At 41.1% G+C, this 18,341-nt stretch overlaps 2 protein-coding genes across 4 annotated transcripts in view; one reads left to right on the top strand and one right to left on the bottom strand.

The window, feature by feature from the left end:
• The first annotated feature begins 8 nt into the window (after positions 1-8).
• On the top strand, positions 9-7,424 carry PIH1D2 (PIH1 domain containing 2). Of its 3 annotated transcripts, none has more exons than XM_062197008.1 (6): positions 9-251; positions 2,268-2,486; positions 3,068-3,191; positions 3,537-3,782; positions 4,024-4,289; positions 6,535-7,424. In XM_062197008.1, the coding sequence occupies exons 1-6, from the start codon at positions 192-194 to the stop codon at positions 6,667-6,669; spliced, it is 1,050 nt and encodes a 349-aa protein (XP_062052992.1). In that variant the 5' UTR covers positions 9-191; the 3' UTR covers positions 6,670-7,424. The 3 variants fall into 3 exon arrangements, with proteins under 3 accessions (XP_062052992.1, XP_062052993.1, XP_062052994.1); XM_062197009.1 differs by having other exon boundaries at positions 176-251; positions 2,285-2,486; XM_062197010.1 differs by lacking the exon at positions 9-251 and adding an exon at positions 436-832 and having other exon boundaries at positions 2,285-2,486.
• Positions 7,425-11,226: 3,802 nt separating this feature from the next.
• DLAT (dihydrolipoamide S-acetyltransferase) overlaps positions 11,227-18,341 on the bottom strand; it is a 35,118-nt gene continuing 28,003 nt past the window's right edge. Inside the window, exons 12-14 of the mRNA XM_062197007.1 lie at positions 14,210-14,372; positions 12,347-12,483; positions 11,227-11,451 (exon numbers count right to left, since the gene is read on the bottom strand). Of these exons, the coding sequence (XP_062052991.1) occupies positions 11,322-11,451; positions 12,347-12,483; positions 14,210-14,372 (430 nt within the window). The 3' untranslated portion in view covers positions 11,227-11,321. The remainder of the gene's footprint in view (positions 11,452-12,346; positions 12,484-14,209; positions 14,373-18,341) is intronic.

Here is an 18,341-nt window from a genome sequence, read left to right as displayed (position 1 = left end):
GGGAGCGCCGGCGACTCCCGCTGGGGAATTTCCTGGGCAGTCTAGGGGCCGACCCCTGCAGAAGGGAAGCAGGCCCTTTCTTGGAAGTCCAGTGAGCCCGGCTCAGCTAAAAAGTAAGCCGGACCTCAGAAGGGGAGACTCCGGAACTAGATGTGAACACTCTCCGGCAGGAGCTTCCCGGACCCAATTCGATGTTGTACCCAGTCCGGTTACCCGGGAAACAAGTGTCGCGATTTGGGACCCGAGAAGAGGTGGGTTTGCGGACCTCAGGAATGACTGCCCGTTAATTGCATTTCCTGTTTAGTCTAACACTAATATAGTACTGGAAGACTCTAAACCTCTTGGGCTCTTTACATGGATGTTGTGGGACACCTCTCTGACGGGGGGGGGGGGGGGAGGCGGGGGGGCCGGGGAGGGTCATCCCGAGACCTAGAGAGGAGTTACTCATAGACCGTCCAAGTGTTCCAGCTTCTCCGTAAAGTGGTTCTCACAATGACGCAAAGGAGAGAAGTATTCCTTCTTTAAGAGAAGAAAAAGAAGAAAAAAAAAGAAGAAAAAAAAAAAAAAAACCACCTGAGGCACTTTCGTACATCAATTACTGGAAGTCACACAGCTTGTAGGAGAGCTGAGTTTGGAACCCGGGCCTTCTGTATCCACTAAAGGATTGGGGGATTCTCCTGTGGTATTCACCCCTACACAATTCTGGCGATTTCACGTCTGAGGATGCACCATTCAGCCAATACTCAGGGTGTTGGAACAAGGTGATCACCAAGAAATCCAGACTTAAAGTGACTCCTTTGTTCCCTCGGGGTTTTTGACGGTCCAAATGGAGGTAAGGCCCTATCTGAGAGGACAACTGGAGCACTTCGGAAAGGCTACTAACCAATGACAGAATAAGGAAAACATTTAGGGATTGCCTGTTAAGTTGCTGTCTGCAGTGCTGGCATCCCATATGAACACTGGTTGGAGTCCAGTCCCGGCTGTGGCACTTCCTATCCAGCTCCCTGCCAACGCACCTGGAAAAGAGCCTGAATGCTTGGACCCCCTGCCACCCACATGGGAGACCCAGATAGAGTTCCAGGCTCCTGCCTTCTGTCTGGCCCAGACTGGGCCATTGGGGTCATTTGTGGAGTGAACCAGGAGATAGATCTCTCTTAGCTGCCTTTCAAAAAACACAGGGCCAGCTCTGTGCCTAGTGGCTGAAAGCCCCAGCCTGCAGCGGGCACGGGTTCAAGTCCTGGTCGCTTCATTTCCAATCCGGCTCTTTGCTAATGTGCCTGGGAAAGCAGCAGATGACTCCTGCACCCAAGTGGGAGACCCCAAAGAAGCTCCAGGCTCTTGGCTTCAGATCTGCTCAGCTCTGACATTTGTGGCCATTTGGGGAGTGAACAAGTGGATGGAAGACCTCTCTCTGTAACTCTTAAATAAGTCTTTAAAAAAAAAAAAAAAAAAAAAAGGGATGGCCAGTGTTGTGGCATAGCGGGTTAAAGCCCTGGCCTAGGCCGGCGCCACGGCTTAACAGGCTAATCCTCTGCCTTGCGGCGCCGGCACACCGGGTTCTAGTCCCGGTCGGGGCGCCAGATTCTATCCCGGTTGCCCCTCGGCCAGCTCTCTGCTATGGCCCAGGAAGGCAGTGGAGGATGGCCCAAGTCCTTGGGCCCTGCACCCGCATGAGAGACCAGGAGAAGCACCTGGCTCCTGGCTTCGGATCAGCGAGATGCGCCGGCCATTGGAGGGTGAACCAACGGCAAAAAGGAAGACCTTTCTCTCTCTCTCTCTCTCACTGTCTAACTCTGCCTGTCAAAAAAATAAAAAATAATAAAAAAATTAAAAAAAATACTCCTAAAAAAAAAAAAAAGCCCTGGCCTGAAGTGCGGGCATCCCATATGGGCACTGGTTCTAGTCCCTGCTGCTCCTCTCCCGATCCAGCTCTCTGCTGTGGCCTGGGAAAGCAGTAGAAGATGGCCCAAGTCCTTGGGCCCCTGCACCCATGCAGCAGACCCGGAAAAAGCTCCTGGCTCCTGGCTTCTCAGGGCAGTTCCAGCCATTGCAGCCATCTGGGGAGTGAACCAGCAGATGGAAGACCTATATAGCTCTCTCTGTAACTATTTCAAATAAATCTTTTAAAAATAAATAAATAGATAAAAAATAAAGTGCTGATAATACAGTTTTAAAACAGGTGGAAAGGAAAGCTGATGGTTTCTTAAAAACAATTTTTAACGAGGAAGAGGAAATAAATTACTCAGACATTTTTTTTGTCCCTTAAGTCGTTGTTTTTCCACAGGCTTGAGAGGCCTCTCTTGCCATCAATCATGACATCATCAGAGGGTCTGCTCACCCAGCTTACACAATTCTGGAACCTTCTTGATGATCTTGCTGAAAGTGATCCTGAGCGCTACAATAAATTCATCCAACAGGAGCTGCGGGAGGGGCAGCGGCTCTATGCAGGCCCAGAACCAAAGCTCTGTCTACAAACCAGGATTCTGGTACGTAAAGTTAGTGCCAGGGATGAGGAAGTCTTGAGTAGAATGGTTGGAGTAATGGGAGAATACTTTACCCATTAGCTGTAGCTACTTAATGCAAGGACACTTGAAGGAAATCATCTCTCTAAATAGAAAATGAAACATAATATGGAATATTTTGCTGAAGAATAGGAAATTCATTCATGATATATTTTGGACATCATTCATGAAGTATTTTAGATGTCTCAAAATGAGATACTTTTTCCTGCTAGAATAAAAAGAAAAGGCAATATAGTGATTTAGTAGAGAATCATGGAGTTGGGTGCTTTTTCAGATAAAGGAATTATTTGGTTGGCAAGGTAGGGACAAATGCACCTGGAACAACTGCTTAGGTCAGTTCCCCTTGAGGACTAGTTCCTCTGGGAGCAGCAGTTGGGTTCCTGGTGAAAAGTCAGCAGCTTTGGGGAATCAGGTAGCTATAATTCATCACAGTTTTAAAATGTGGAATGACTAAAATCCCTCTTCCGAGTTGCTTTTAGGATACTGTCTATAAATTTTTTTAAAAAAACTAAGTTTTGACATATGCAAAATTATTTGCTTTCTAGAAACCAAAAGAAAAATTACTTTTTATCAATCTATGTCAGTGGGAAAGGATCCCAGCTCCCCAGTCAACCACTCATCCAGTACCACTACGTCTCGGCCGACCAGAAGACGTCTCTGAAACATCAGGTACAAGGAATTAAGGGAGAAAAGGCACATTTAAAATATTTTATTGGAAATAAGCATTTCAGGTAAAATACTTTATTTCATGGCAATATGATGACAAATTAGTGCACCTTTATGCAAATTTAATATTGTTCATTTTTTCTAATATGAACTGTTTTAACCCATATAAAAATGCCAATGAATCCCTTTATTAGACTTCTATATATAGTACCATTGTGATAACCTCTGAAAAATACAGAAATAGAATTTATATTCCAGTTTTATCCGGAATATGGTTTAATCTATTTCCTGATACTAATATCATTAGTGAAACAAATTACCTTCATTTCAAACCCTCTGAATACACAGATGCTTATACAGTCATCGATGTTGCCTACAATCCTGATGTTCTCCAGGCAGCAGAAAAGGACCAAGTGAAAAAAGATGAGTTAATAAGGATGGCCATGAAATGCATTGAGGAGCACTTCCAGTTCACACTCTCACATTCTTACCATGTTACCAAAGTTACAATAAAAGGAAGCATTCAAAGAATGAAACAAAGTTTGATGGGAATCCAAACTGATTCCACAGATTTAAAAGACAAAAAGAGAATGGGTAAGTTGGTGAATGTGAATGGAAAGAATTTTTTTTGCCATGTAAAGATTAGATATTAGAAAATTGAAAAGATCTTAAAATCCTGCCTTTTCATCTAGAATCTTTGGCTTAAGATTTCTTTTGGCTTAAGATTTCCAAACTAATTTAACTGCGGCTTTATCTGCTATCTCAACTAATATATCTTACAGCTCATAGCCTGAAAATATTTTGTGATTTTTATCTTCCCCTTTTCTTTATGAAGAACTCACTCTTGAACAGCTAAGAAGCAGTACTGTGGGCAATCCAGATCACTTTCCTCAACTTTCACTGCTAAAAACACAAGTTTCAAGTAAAGCAGGATGTCTGATAGAAGAGATTTCTAGTACTGAAATCCAGGAGGTAATGAAGATACCAGCCTATGATTTAAAAATCGTGAAGGATCAGAATGAGAAGCCTCTGAAAATAGAATTGAAAGTTGAATTACCGGGTATTAACTCAGTCTCTGTCTGTGACCTTAGTGTTTCTGAGGTAAGTTCAGCAGATAATATAGTGGCCCTGTGGTATCTACAGGGAATTGTTTCCAAGAGCCTCCATGGGTACAAAAATCCTCAAATGCTTAAGTCTTTAATATAAGACAGCATAGGGTTTACATATAATCTACACACACCTCTGGGAGATTACCTGTTAATGCCTAGTGCAATGTAAGTGCTATGTAAATAGCTGTTACACTATAAATCTTGTACATTTCAAGGTCTAGGTGAAGGAGCAGCTCTCACCAGGGCGGAAAAACAGAAATAGTCCAACCATGCAATGAATCCTAAAGCTACCAATTCAGAGATGACATATATCACATCTATTCACATTCTACTGCCCAAAGTTAATTGTAAGGCCAAGTCCTATATCTATGGGAATTGGAGAGGAGCTGGCATTTTGGTGCATTAGGTTAAGCTTACGTGTGCAACACAGGCATCCCTTATTACAGTGCTGGTTCAAGTCTTGGCTACTGTTTGATATGGGTCTGGCTGCTGCAGCCATCTGAGGAGTGAACCAGCAGATGGGAGCTCTGTCTCTCCTTGTCACTTTGCCTTTCAAATAAATAGTACATGTTTACAGGCAGTCAAGAAGTTGCATAGTAGAGATGTATAATCTTGCAGAAAAAGCAAGTCGTTGGGAACAATCTTGCAGCCTACTATAGTCCACCCTTTTGGTCACACATACTTGCTTCTTTCCCAACACCTCCAATCCCAGTATCAAACTCCAAAAGTAGAGGATTTTCCTACCATAATCTGTATCCTGTTCCTTTTGTGTTATGGACCTAACATTCAAAGACAAGTTATCTACTCCTCCAAGCTCATCCACCATTAAGATGTGAATGGAGAGTTTAACCCTAATTAAGTCTCACTTCACACATGGAAAAATGAAGCACACTGTAGTTACTGGTGCACACAATTCTGACATCCTAAAAGCCAGACATACCAAGGGCCCCTTTCCTAGAAGGAGAGGATATTCTTGCTGAGGTCCCTTGATTCCTGGCTAAGTTTCACTGTTTTCCATGACATTCGGCCTCATTCCTTAGTTTGTCTTACTTTTCCACTATCTGCCTTGGCCATATCTGTAAAGAGTATTGGAAAATATGCCACTCCTAGATGCTAAGCAGCTTTCCCAGCTGGTTTCCTACTTGTAGAATGCTACAGTCAAAGGATGTTTTCAATTTGGAAGTCAATTTTAGTTCAGGGTGGCTGGCAGCATTTTGTCTCCAGTCAGCACCACACCCATTCTTTTTTAGACACCCTTATTTCAAGACTTGCCTCTTTAGACTTAAATGAAACATAAGAATTTACTGAAGTATAATGTTTTAACAAAGTGGAATAAAGACCAGGGATTTCGTCTTTAGAATGTCTTAATGAGTTTTGTGGACAAAAATTTTGTTTTATCCTTTACTGGTTGAAAATAAAAATTCCATTTTTCAGCCACCAAGTCTTTGAATGTTTAGATTCTTGTATACCATTTCAATTCTACTTGCAAAGGGGGAAATTCTTTTTTCTGTAATCCTTGTGAAATGTAGTCAACAGAACCAAAACATGTTACCATCATTCTATTTCCTACTTCATCCAAAGCCACCGGTGAACTTAGGTACACTGTCTTCAAAATTATTGATAGCTTCATTCAGGGCTCTATCACTATGAACCATGGATCACTATCTTTCTAAGCTGCAGTAAGATTCCTATTTCCTGGTTAAACCCAAAGTCAATATCACATAATTTAGTATGGCAACACTGTATTTCTGGTATTGTATTTATTAACATGTGATATATTGAACATCAATTAAAAATAACCTCAGAATTTCAGGGATTGGGGGCTGTCATTGTGGTGTAGCAAGTAAAGTCATGGCCCGTAACGCCAGCATCCTGTGTGACTGCCCCTTTGTGTCCTGGCTGTTCCACTTCTGATCCAACTCCCTGCCACTGGCCTGGAAAAAGCAGCAGCACATGGCCCAAGTGTTTTGGCCCCTTTTCCCTTCCCGTCACGATCTGTGGAGTTAACCAGCAGATGGAAGATCTCTCTGTCTCTGTCTCTCCCTCTCTGTAACTCTTTCAAATAAATAAATCTTAAAAAAAGTTTTTCAGGGATTAACAATAAATTTATTATTCATTCCAAGACTCATGGCAGTAAATGGGATCATCTAATGGGAAGGGAATAACCCAGAAACAAATTTTAATCAGGAAATATTTTTCAAATTTTCATCTTAAAAGAACTCTTGGTTTCTTCTTAGGATGATTTGTTGATTGAGGTCTCTGAGAAGTACAAATTACATCTGAATCTTCCAGAAGCTATTGATACTGAGATGACTACAGCAAAGTTTATCAAAGAGCAATCTACATTAATCATCACAATGCCACTGGTATAAAACAAAAACATCATGTTTTGAGTGTTCTCTACTAACCATGTGAATTAGAGGAACTTTATTATGGGCAGAGGTAGTGGTTTATCTTAAATACTATTTTCTAAGCATTCCTTTAAATGGAATGAAATTTTCTCTTCAGCTATTACATCTATTTTTTAACTCATTTTTTCTTAAATAAACTTGGCATCAACCACAAATGATTAAAAACAATGTAGTCATGATGTACTCATTTTAAAGATATTTCTACTGATTTTGAGTAATGTAAATACCATTCAGGAGAATTCTGATTCTTTCCAAGTAACATGTTGGAACAATTGCTTTATTGCTTGGGGGAAAAAAGTTAAAACTGTAGTAAATTTTCCCAGACAGTGCAAGAAATTTATTACTAGGATGAACTGTAGCAGTAAAAGTTTCCTCCTGTAATAAAAATACAGGGCCAAATATAACATTCAAATCCATGCTTCTATGAATCTTTGTAGTGTGATTAAACAGCTCTGCCATGAGCCCAAGCTACCCCTACAGAACTTTTGAAATAACTTATTGTCAGACCAGAGTTGTGGTGTACTGATTGAGCTGCCATCTGTGAACTGGCATCCCATATGAGTCCCACCTTCTCCACTTCCAATCCAGCTCCCTAATAAAGCACCTGGGAAAGAAGTGGGAAATGGCCCAAGAGCTTGGGCCCCTGCACCCATGTGGAAGACCCTGGCATCAGTTTAGCCCAGCAATGCCCGTTGTGGCCATTTGGGGAGTGAATTAGCGATGGAAGGTCTCTCTCTCTCTCAACTCTGCCTTTCAAATAAATCTTTAAAAAACAAAAACAAAAAAATATTGTCTGTGGATCACATACACTGTGGTAACAGTAATTGGATGTTACTGCACATTGTAAACAAAATATATCCATCTCTAATTTAAGGGGAAAAAGCTGACATTGAGGGGGCTGGTGCTGTGGCATAGCAGGTAGAGCTGCTGCCTGCAGTGCCAGCATCCCAAATGGGTGCCAGTTCAAGTTCCAGCTGCTCTACTTCTGATCCAGCTCTCTGCTGTAGCCTGGGAAGGCAGTACAAAATAGACCAAGTCCTTGGGGCCCTGCACCTATGTGGGAGACCCTGGCTCCAGATCAGCTCAGCTCCGGCTGTTGCAGCCATTTGGGGTGTGAACCAGTGGTTGGAAGATCTCTCTCTCTCTCTCTCTCTCTCTCTGCCTTTCAAATAAATAAATCTTTAAAAAACAAAAAAAAAAAAAAAAAAAAAAAAACTGAAATTGAGACAACTTACTTTTGTCCTAAAGAAATAACAGGGGCCAGCATTGTGATATAGCAGGTTAAGCCCCAACCTGCTACACCAGCATCCTTCATGGCCACTGGTTTGAGTCCTGGCTGCCCCACTTCTGATCCAGCTCCCTGGTAATGCTCTGGGAAAGCAGTGGAAGACAGCCTAAGTATTTGGGCCTCTGTACCCATGTGGGAGACCTGAAAGAAACTCCTGGCTTCTAACAGGTCCAGCCTTGGACGCTACAGCCATTTGGAGAGTGAACCAGCCAATGGAAGACTTTTCTCTGTCTCTCCTTCCCTCTCTAACTCTGCCTTTCAAATAAATAAATAAATCTTTTAAAAAATAATTACAATAATAAACTGTGGACTGGTTTAAATTTGAAATCTTACTGAGAGGTTTTTGTCCCCCCTGTAATTAGAAATAATTTGAGATGGAAATTATCCTTTACTTAGAAACCAGATTTTTTTTGGCACCTGCATTGTGTAGTGGGTAAAACTGCCACTGAGATGCTGGCATCCCATATAAGCGCTGGTTTGGGTTCTGGCTGCTCCCCTTCCAATCCAGCTCTCTGCCAATAGCCTGGGAGAAGCAGCGGAAGATAGCCCAAGTGCTTGGGCCCCTGTACCCGTTGGGAGACCCAATGAAGCTCCTGGCTCCATCCTGGCTTAGCACTGGACATTGTGGCCATCTGGAGAGCAAGCCAACAGATGGAAGATCTCTTGTTCTATGTAACTCTGCCTTTAAAATAAATTTTTAAAAAAGATTTATTTATTGAGATGCAGAGTTATAGACAGAGGGAGAGACAGAAAGAGCCTTCATCTACTGGCTCACTCCCCAAATGGTTGTAACAGCTGGAGCTGAGCTGATCCAAAGCCAGGAGCCAGGAACTTCTTCTGGGTCTCCCACGTGGGTGCAGGGACCCAAGCACTTCGGCCATCCTCCACTGCTTTCCCAAGCCATAACCAGAGAGCCGGAATGGAAAAGGAGCAGCTGGGACACAAACCAGTGCTCATACGGAATGCTGGCACCACAGGCAGAGGCTCAACTCACTATGCCACAACACAGGCCCCAATAAATCTGTTATAAAAGGGAAAAAAAAAAAAAGGAAAAAACCTATTTTTCTATAAACTTAATTTTAGACAACTTACCAGAAGCAATTAGGGTTTTTCCATGTATTCCAGGACTTTTGCATTACTAGGTGATGAACTAATCCTTGGAACATGTTCCTATCCTCTCTCATATGCTGGTCTACACCTTTTGTAGGTCATGCCTTGGGCTACCACAGTTTCACAATCACAAACCTCAGAACTGGAAGTAAATTAACCAACAGAGCCAGAGCACATTTTCCATCTTGGCAGTTAAGTGCCAAAACCCAACACAGGGTACTTCAATAACTCCTTGAGCTTTAAGTATTAGATTATATTCTCCTAAACTCAGTCCATATTTTACCCATTATATATAAACTCAAATTCTGTTAGCATTAAGATCTTACAGATACACAGCTATCCCTGCATCTTAATCATTTATTGGGTAAAATAATCACCAATGGATCAAAAAATTAGACCAGACACATTGGAAGCATAAAGTTTAATTTTTAAACAATCTTATTTGAACCAAAAATACTCTTTCTTTCAATTCTGATAAGAGAAATAGACTGACTCTAAATTTCAATTATAGCTCAGATTAATTTTTTACTCAGAACAATTTTTATTAAAAAGCAATTGTTTTTATTTTTCTTTCAAGGGAACAATAGAGCCATAGCATTAGCAAAGAATGAACTATCTTGGAAGTTTCATATCTTTGAACCATGAGATTTGGCTCAGAGTGATGATGGTCCCTTGTAATAAGCTTGTTCCTTTTACATAATCTTCCATTCAACCTAAATTGTTTTCCTAATATTACTGCAAGGTAAATGTTTGTAGAATATGTGGAGTGTCACTTGTGCACCATGTAATAATGAACATTTAGAAGTAAACTCAACACTGAAATGCTTAAAAGCAAATTTCAGGGGATAGCTCCATATATTACATATACAAGGAAGCACTGGATTTATTTTAAAGTCATAAATAATTCCACTTTTTAAAACAAATCAATTCAAGAGGAAGTCTAGAATTGTGATAATGTTCCCAGTTCATTTTTAATTACATTGAGTATCAATCACCTCCTCCTTCCTTCCAAAACAAGGCAAAATGTAATAAAATGGCAAAAAGTATTTAAGCTAGTAAGGTAAGGAAGCCACGTAATTGATTTTCCTTTCAACAGGATTTTAGGGCTTTCTCATTTTTACATGAGACAATGCTAGGGTAGAAAGAACACTTTTTAATACACATTCACATTTAACTTTTTTTTTTTTTTTACTTTATCCAAGTAGAAATCAAAATGGGCATCATTTATTAGCATTTCAAACTGTTCACCAATGTATCCCTTCCCCTCTTCTTTGCAGAGAGGACTTGGTGATAAATGGACTTTGGCACATATCCAACTCAAGTAACCATATTTTACATATGTACACTTATTCCACATATATTCCAGTTATTTGGTATGTTTTCCAGAATTATTTGAGTAATAAATTGGGATAATTAAGTTCATTTGCAAGGAGCTACCAGCTGATTTTGGAAAATTGTTTCCCTCTAATTCTTTCACAATTTCTGTTCAATTCTGTAAATATGTTCTTTTATGTGGAGCTAACTCTAAAACTCTGCTCTAAGAGATACACATTTAAGTTGTTTAAATAAATACCCACATAAATTCCCACTTATACCCCACAGCTGGTTTATATTTATATCTTAAGGGAAAACAACCAAAGTACAATTGGTTGAAGAGAACTCAGAAACTACTGATTCAGAAGTTTCACTTTCCCTGATATTCTCTACCTTTCCCAGGATAAACCAACACCATGTAACAGAAAACTTTAAGCTGGGTTGAAATTCTAAAATCAAGCTTTCCTCAAGAGTACTAATTTTCCTCGCTTTTCTTTCCCTCACATGTAAGCAGAACATTTCAGGCAATTAAATTTTTCAAATTCCAAGGTTTCAGCCAAGTGACTTTTATGTCTTTAGGAATCTACAATTCTTCCCATCCTATATTTCCTGCTGAGAGTATGTAATCACCAAAGGGCAAGGCCATATGTCCCTCAACTAGAAGTGTACAGCCTAAAATTTGGTGTTATAATAATAATTATTAAGTGTGCACAACACTTGAGTGTAATTGCTATTTTTAAAAATTCAGTAATGCCAATTACAAGTAACTTATCTGGGCAGATTCAATAATAAAAATAACTAAATAGTTAACTTTAAAAGAACCATCTGTTTAATAACATATAAATATCTTGATAAGAATGAACCAGTGTCACCTGGGAAAGTCTAGAAATTATTGGCTTAATTATAACAACATGGTGATAGGCTTTTCAAGGTATTTCCTAAACTCAGCAAGCCACTGGGCTCCAACTGCTCCATCCACAACTCGATGATCACAACTGAGTGTAACAGACATCACACTAGCCACATCAAACCTAGAAAAAGTAAAAAAAAAATTATTAGGTATTCTGAAGGCAATCACTGGATTTAAGGCAATAACCACCCAAATGCCAACTCCTATCCTACAATCAATCCCACCCACATGTGATATTAATTTCCACCTGGTCTTCATGTCCCCCTAACCCTTTAGCTCAAAGTAACACTTTACAGAAACAGACCAAACAAGATACCTGGCACATAGGTTCATACACTTCCACTCATGAGACAAATCCTGTCCTCTGACTATTTTGATAGATAAAGGTTTATTAAAATTAAATTACATTCTGTCTATAACTGCTGACACTACAGCAGCAAAGTATTTCCAACAGAGACCATATGGTCCAGAAAATCTAAAATATTTACTCTCAGAGTAGTGGGGGCAGGCATTTAGCCTACTGGTTAAGACAACCATGTTCCATACTGGAGTATCTGGGTTCAATTCCTGGCTCCACCTCCTTCCTATTACAGACCCTGTGAAGCAGTGGTGATGGCTCAAGTAATTGGGATCCTGCCACCCACACTGGGAGATCTAGACTGAGTTCCCAGCTCGTCTTTGGCTTCACCCAACTCCGGCTGTTATGGGTACTAGGGAACTGAACCAGTAGATGGGAGCTTGCTCTGTCTCTACCTCTCAAATAAATGAATAATTTTTTCAAGAAAGAAAAAGTGGGATGACCCATCACCTAGAGTAAATAACACTTTCCATCTCAATTAGGATTAACTACATTTGGGAAAATAAGAGTTGCTGTCCTGAAGAATTTCATTCTATATTTCAGTCTGACTACCTGAAGCCCCAATATAACAAGCCAATAACTATGTAAAATTTAAATTAAAACCAGATATAGTGTAATGAAAATGAGCTTAGAATTCTCCCTCCATTTTGGCACTTACCCCTTTTCATTATCTGCTGGCACCAGTTTATCCTCTGAAGCACCAACTGCCAAAATACATGCTTGAGGTGGATTAATTATAGCAGAGAAATTCTTAATTCCAAACATTCCTAAATTGGAGATTGTAAAAGTGCCGCCCTGTGGGGGAGGAGGGGGAGTAAAACAGATTGTATTAATTACTTGTCAACATAAATCAGGAAAAAAATGGATAAATGTTCAATGAAAAAACCTTAAGATAATCTTTAAGTATTAAGAAAGGCCTGAGGGCTAGCATTGTGGCACAGCAGGTTAAGTCATGGCTTTAAACGTTGCCATCTCCTATCACAGAGCCAGTTCAGGTCCTGGCTGCTCTGCTTCTGCTCCAGCTTTCTGATAATGCATCTGGGAGAGCAGTGGAGAACTGCCCACTTGGGCCCTTTCTACCCCTGTTGGGGACCAGGATGGAGTCACTGGCTGCTGTCTTTAGCTTGGCCCGGATCTGACTACTGCAGCCATTTGGAGAGTGAACCAGCACATCAAAGATGTCTCTATCTTTCCCTGTCACTCTGCCTTTCAAATAAATAAATCATTTTTTAAAAAAAGATAAGCCTGACTGGGTCAGGTGTTTGGCCTAACAATGTGCCTCTTGGAGCATGTGCATCCTACATCAGAGTGCCTGGTATTGAGTCTTGGCTCCACTTCCAAAACCAGCTTTCTACTAATATGCACCTTAGGAGGCAGCAAGTAACGGATCAAAGTATTTGTGTCCCCGCCATTCACGTGGGAGACCTGGACTGAGTTTTAAATACCAGCTTTGGCCTACCCTAGCCCCAGCTACTGGATGCATTTGGGGAGTGAATCATCAGATGGAAGACCTCTCTATCTCTCTCTGCCTCTCCTTCTCTCTCTGTGTAACTCTTTCAAGTAAATAAATCTTTAAGAAAAAAAAAATGCCTGAATGGAATACACATTACCAAAAATATATAACCATTTAATATGAAAAAAAAAAAAAAAAAAACACTAGTTGAAAAACATCTTTTTTTTTAAAGATTTTATTTATTTGAAAGTCAGAGTTACACAGAGATTAAAGGAGAGGCAGAGAAAGCGCAAAGTCTTCCATCTGCTGGTTCACTCCCCAGTTGGCTGCAACGGCTGGAGCTGCGCCGATCTGAGGCCAGGAGCTTCTTCTGAGTCTCCCACATGGGTGTAGAAGGCCAACTTGGGCCATCTTCTACTGCTTTCCCAGGCCATAGCAGAGAGCTGGATCGGAAGTGGAGCAACAGGGACTTGAACCGGCGCCCATATGGGATGCTGGCACTGCAGGTGGTGGCTTTACCTGCTACACCACAGCGCTGGCCCCTGAAAAATATCTTGAGGGCCAGTGTTATGGTATAGCAGGTAAAGCCACTGCCTGCACCGCCGGCATCCCATATGGGCGCCGGTTCAAGTCCCTGTTGCTCCACTTCCGATCCAGCCTCCTGCTAATGCACCTAGGAGAGCAGCAGAAGATGGCTCAAGTGCTTGGGCCCCTGCACCCATATGGGAAATCCAAAAGAAGCTCCTGACTCCTGGCTTCAGCCTGGCCAAACCCCGGCCACTGTAACCATTTGGGAAGTGAACCAGCAGATGGAAGATCTCTCTCTGTCTCTTCCTCTCTTTGTGTAATTCTTTTAAATAAATACATAAATCTTAAAAAAAAAAAAAAAAAGAAGAAGGAATAAAAATATCTTGTTTTCAGCTTGTGGGACATGACCACGTTTATTTTCAGGATCTTAAGTCAGAATATGTGGCAAAAATCAAAAGGTAGAAAACAATAAAAGCTTTAAGTTGATCTTAAAAATAACATAACCCTTAAAATTTTAAAGCTAAGTAAATAATATCTTACCTGGAATTCATGTGGCTGTAGTTTGCCCTCTCTTGCTCTGCTTGCTAAAGAAACTACATCATTAGCAATAGTTTCCAGTCCTTTTATATGTGCATTAAACACAATAGGGGTGATGAGTCCCGCAGGAGTACTGACGGCAACACTGACATCAACAACATGATTCCTGTTTAAGAAGAAAAATAAATCTAAATAATCAATTACAGTGTTTACTAAGAGCCCATATACCAAGTAAGAATATTGATATTTAATTCAAAAAACTTTTAGGACCCCTTTTTCCAACTGTTCACCTAGAGAGATTTGTCCTAGTTTTACATTTGGATGTGTCCTCTCCCTAAATTGCACTTTTTAAGATGAAAGAAATGTGTCAGTAGGTTGGTTTCACATATACCCTCTAATGTGCCCTTTAATTAACACATGGGTGTGGAGGGGGAAAAGGCTCTACTTTTAGTGAGCACGAACACTGGCACTCCTGGATTTTGAGAAGTACACTGCTAGAGTTGAATCTGTGCAGGCAGAGCTGCAGCAGGTGAGAGAAGAGTGAACAGCACTGTGAGGAGAAGCGGGATTTCCCAGCATGCAGGTTCTGGCAGCGTCTCAGAACAACCTTTTCTACACCAGTGAACCCTTTGCAATTGGGTTCCATCTCAGAATATCCTTTTAACACTGAGGACAAAAATACCAAATTACAAAAAGAAAAAAATGAATTCAGTCATCAAACTACTTAAACAACAAAATTATAAGTGCTTTTGTACTAACTTGGTAACAAGATTTTGTAGCAGCTCTAAATAACTGCTATCAGTTTTGAAGTACTGATGAAGAAAACAGTGTGGGTATATATACTAACTACAGTGTGATATGCAAATAACTGATTTTTACTGGTCACCAGTAGCAAATACAATTAACTTTTCTTTGTTCTCTACATTTATAATAGAAGTGCTAAATTTCAGAATTTAGTGGGGAAAAAAAGACACTCCCTCAACCAAGATCAAAAACTCCTGAATTACACCCACAGTTTCCTTGAAGTCTACAAAAGGGCCCTTGCTAAAGAGTTCTGCAGTCAAGAAAAGCTTGGGGCCAGTGCTGTGGCATAGTGGGTAAAGCTGCCACCTGTAACTCTGGCATCCCATATAGGAGCCAGTTTGAGTCCTGCTGGCTCCACATTGGATCCAGCTCTCTGCTAATGCACCTGGGAAAGCAGCAGAGGATGGTCTAAGTGCTTGGGGCCCTGCATCCACATGGGAGACCCAGAAGTTCCTGGCTCCCGGCTTCAAATCAGCCCAGCCCCAGCATTTGCAGCCATTGGGGAGTGAACCAACAGACTGAAGATCTCTCTCTGTGTCTCTCCCTCATTCTCTCTGTAACTCTGCCTTTCAACTAAAAAAATAAATAAATCTTTGATTAAAAAAAAGGAACAAGTTCAAACTTCACATCAAGTGATAGCTCTGATCCAAAGAAAGAACCCAGTTCATCCTAGGCATAGGCTCCCAAAGACTGCAGGTACCAAATCCCCCAACTTGCCAAGCTGGCTGGAGGCAGGCTTTTGTCATTCGCAAATATTAGGATCCACTCTACATTATGTGACACTCATCAGTTACCACAACTTGGCCCTAGCCACAGCATCACACAGCACTGTTTTGATTAAATTATACTGTTCTAACGATGCTGCTTGTTTAATAATCTTTCTCCTGAGAAAGAAGGGATGGCATTTCCTATTCTGTTCACCACTGAACCCAGCAAACAGTACATGTTTAATAAATATTTGCTGAATAACTGTATGAACAAAAGAATGAAGGGCATATCATGCGAACTAATAAATAATCCACAGACTTGCCCTGAAACCTCAGCCCTTTCATCTAGGCAGCATTTTCTTCAGAGAAGTCTTTTCTTCTTGAAAGGCAGAATGACAAAGCAGAAGAGACAGAAATCTTTCATCTGCTGGTTCACTCCCCAAAAAGGGAAGCCCAAGCAACTGGGTCATCTTCCACTGCTCTCCCAGGCACACCAGCAAGGAACTGAAGCAGGAGTGGAGCAGGTGGGGCATAAACCAGGGCCTATATAGGATGCTGCTGTCACAGGCAGTGGCAGCTTTACCCACTATGCCATAACACTGGCCCCCAGGTAAGTCTTCAAAGTGGATGGTTCTCACTTATACACACTGAAGTGGATATTTAAAGCATGTACACACATAATAACAAGCGTTATTGAGAATGTGGAGAATCTAGAACTCTCATCCACTGCTGATGAGAAGACAAAATGGTAAAATCACTTTGAACAATCTTGTGAGGTTGGTGTTGTGGCACAGTGGGCTAAACTGCTGCCTGTGACTCTCTTATGAGAGTGCTAGTCTGAATCCCAGCGACACCACTTCCATTCCAGCTCTCTGCTAATGTACCTGCAAAAGCAGCAGTACTCGGGCCCCTGCCACCCACTGGGGAGAACCGGGGGGAGTTCAAGGCTCCTTGCTTTGGCCTGGCCCAGCCCTAGATGTTGCAGCGATTTGGGGAGTGAACCAGCAGATGGAAGATCTCTCTGTCTCTCCATCTTTGTCACTCTGCCTTTCAAATAAATGAATTTAAAAATTTTTTTAAATCATTAAAAAAAGAAAAATAGTGTGGAAGTTTCTTATACAGTTATACATAAATATACCCCTTGACCCATCAATTCTACTTCTCTCTGTAACTCTTTCAAATAAATAAAATAAATCGTGAGAAAACTCATTAAAAAAATAAATACAATACTTTAAAACTATATATTCAGGGGCCGGCGCTGTAGTGCAGCAGGTTAACGCCCTGGCCTGAAGCGCCGACATCCCATATGAGCACCGGTTCAAGTCCCGGCTGCTCCACTTCCAATCCAGCTCTCTGCTATGGCCCGGGAAAGCAGTAGAAGATGGCCCAAGTCCTTGGGCTCCTGTATCCCTGTGGGAGACCTGGAAGAAGCTCCTGGCTCCTGGCTTCAGATTTGAGCAGCTCCAGCCGTTGCAGTCAATTGGGGAGTGAACCATCGCATAGAAGACCTCTCTTGTCTCTCTCTCTCTCTCTCTGCCTCTCCTTCAATCTCTGTGTAACTCTGACTTTCAAATAAACAGATAAACCTTTAGAAAAAAATTATAAATTCATTGTCAATCTGAGAGAAACATCCATCTGAGGACAGGTTGGAAGGCTGGCGCTGCCAAAGAGGGCATGGAAGAATCTCCTCCCCCATACCTCTCCCTATCCATCTCTTCATTTGATGTTCAGCTGTATTCTTTGTAATATCCTTTACAATAAACCTAAGTTCTGTGAGCCATCCTAGCAAATTAATTGGACCTAAGGAGGGCATTATGGGAGCCCTACTTGTAGCCAGTCAGAAGTAAGGGTAGCCAGGTTTGTGACTGGCATCTTAGCTAAGGGTAGTCTTGCAGGACTGAGTCCTCAACCCATGGGACCTGACACCATCTCCAGGTAGTGTGAAAACTGACTTGAATTAGACAACTCACAGCTGGTATCTGCTAAATTATTATTTGGTTGGTATGTGGGGAACCCCTCGCCCTGCTTACACACACACACATCTGATCACAGAAGTGTGTTGTGAATGTGTGAGAGTAGAGTACAAAAGAAAAAAAATTGCTTTTTCCCTTTCTGAAAGATAATGGAAGCATCCATCTACATAGTAGATAAAGTCCAGCCATATGAGTCAAAATCCTGACTCCGAACATTGTTCTGACACTTACTAACTCAGGGCAAGTTATTTAACTCACTAGGCCTCAGTTTCTTCACCTAAAAAATGGGAGTGAAAGCACCTAATTCATAAGGTGGTTGTGAGGATTAAATAAAATAATGTGAAATACACAAAGTACTAAGCCAGTCACATGTCACCATAATACCAATAGACACTGTTTCAATTTTATTCCCAAAATTCAGCAGAACTCATTGGCAAAAACAAAACAAAACAATCACCTCATTCCTGCTTTATGAGTCATTATCAGCTTAACTACACATATTTTTATGCTGATTTTCCTTTTCTGAACTCAGAGTTCGCAGCCTTTGCTAACTAAATTGGCACTATCTCAGAGATAGTTCTGTGTTGTTTCCAAATTGTTTCACTTATGGCAGTCATCTCCCTCTGTATTCTATTTCTCCTTAGCCCCTAA

Source organism: Lepus europaeus, chromosome 7, assembly GCF_033115175.1.
Source record: "Lepus europaeus isolate LE1 chromosome 7, mLepTim1.pri, whole genome shotgun sequence".
NCBI lineage: Eukaryota > Metazoa > Chordata > Mammalia > Lagomorpha > Leporidae > Lepus > Lepus europaeus.
This window is presented reverse-complemented; position numbering and strand designations above follow the sequence as displayed.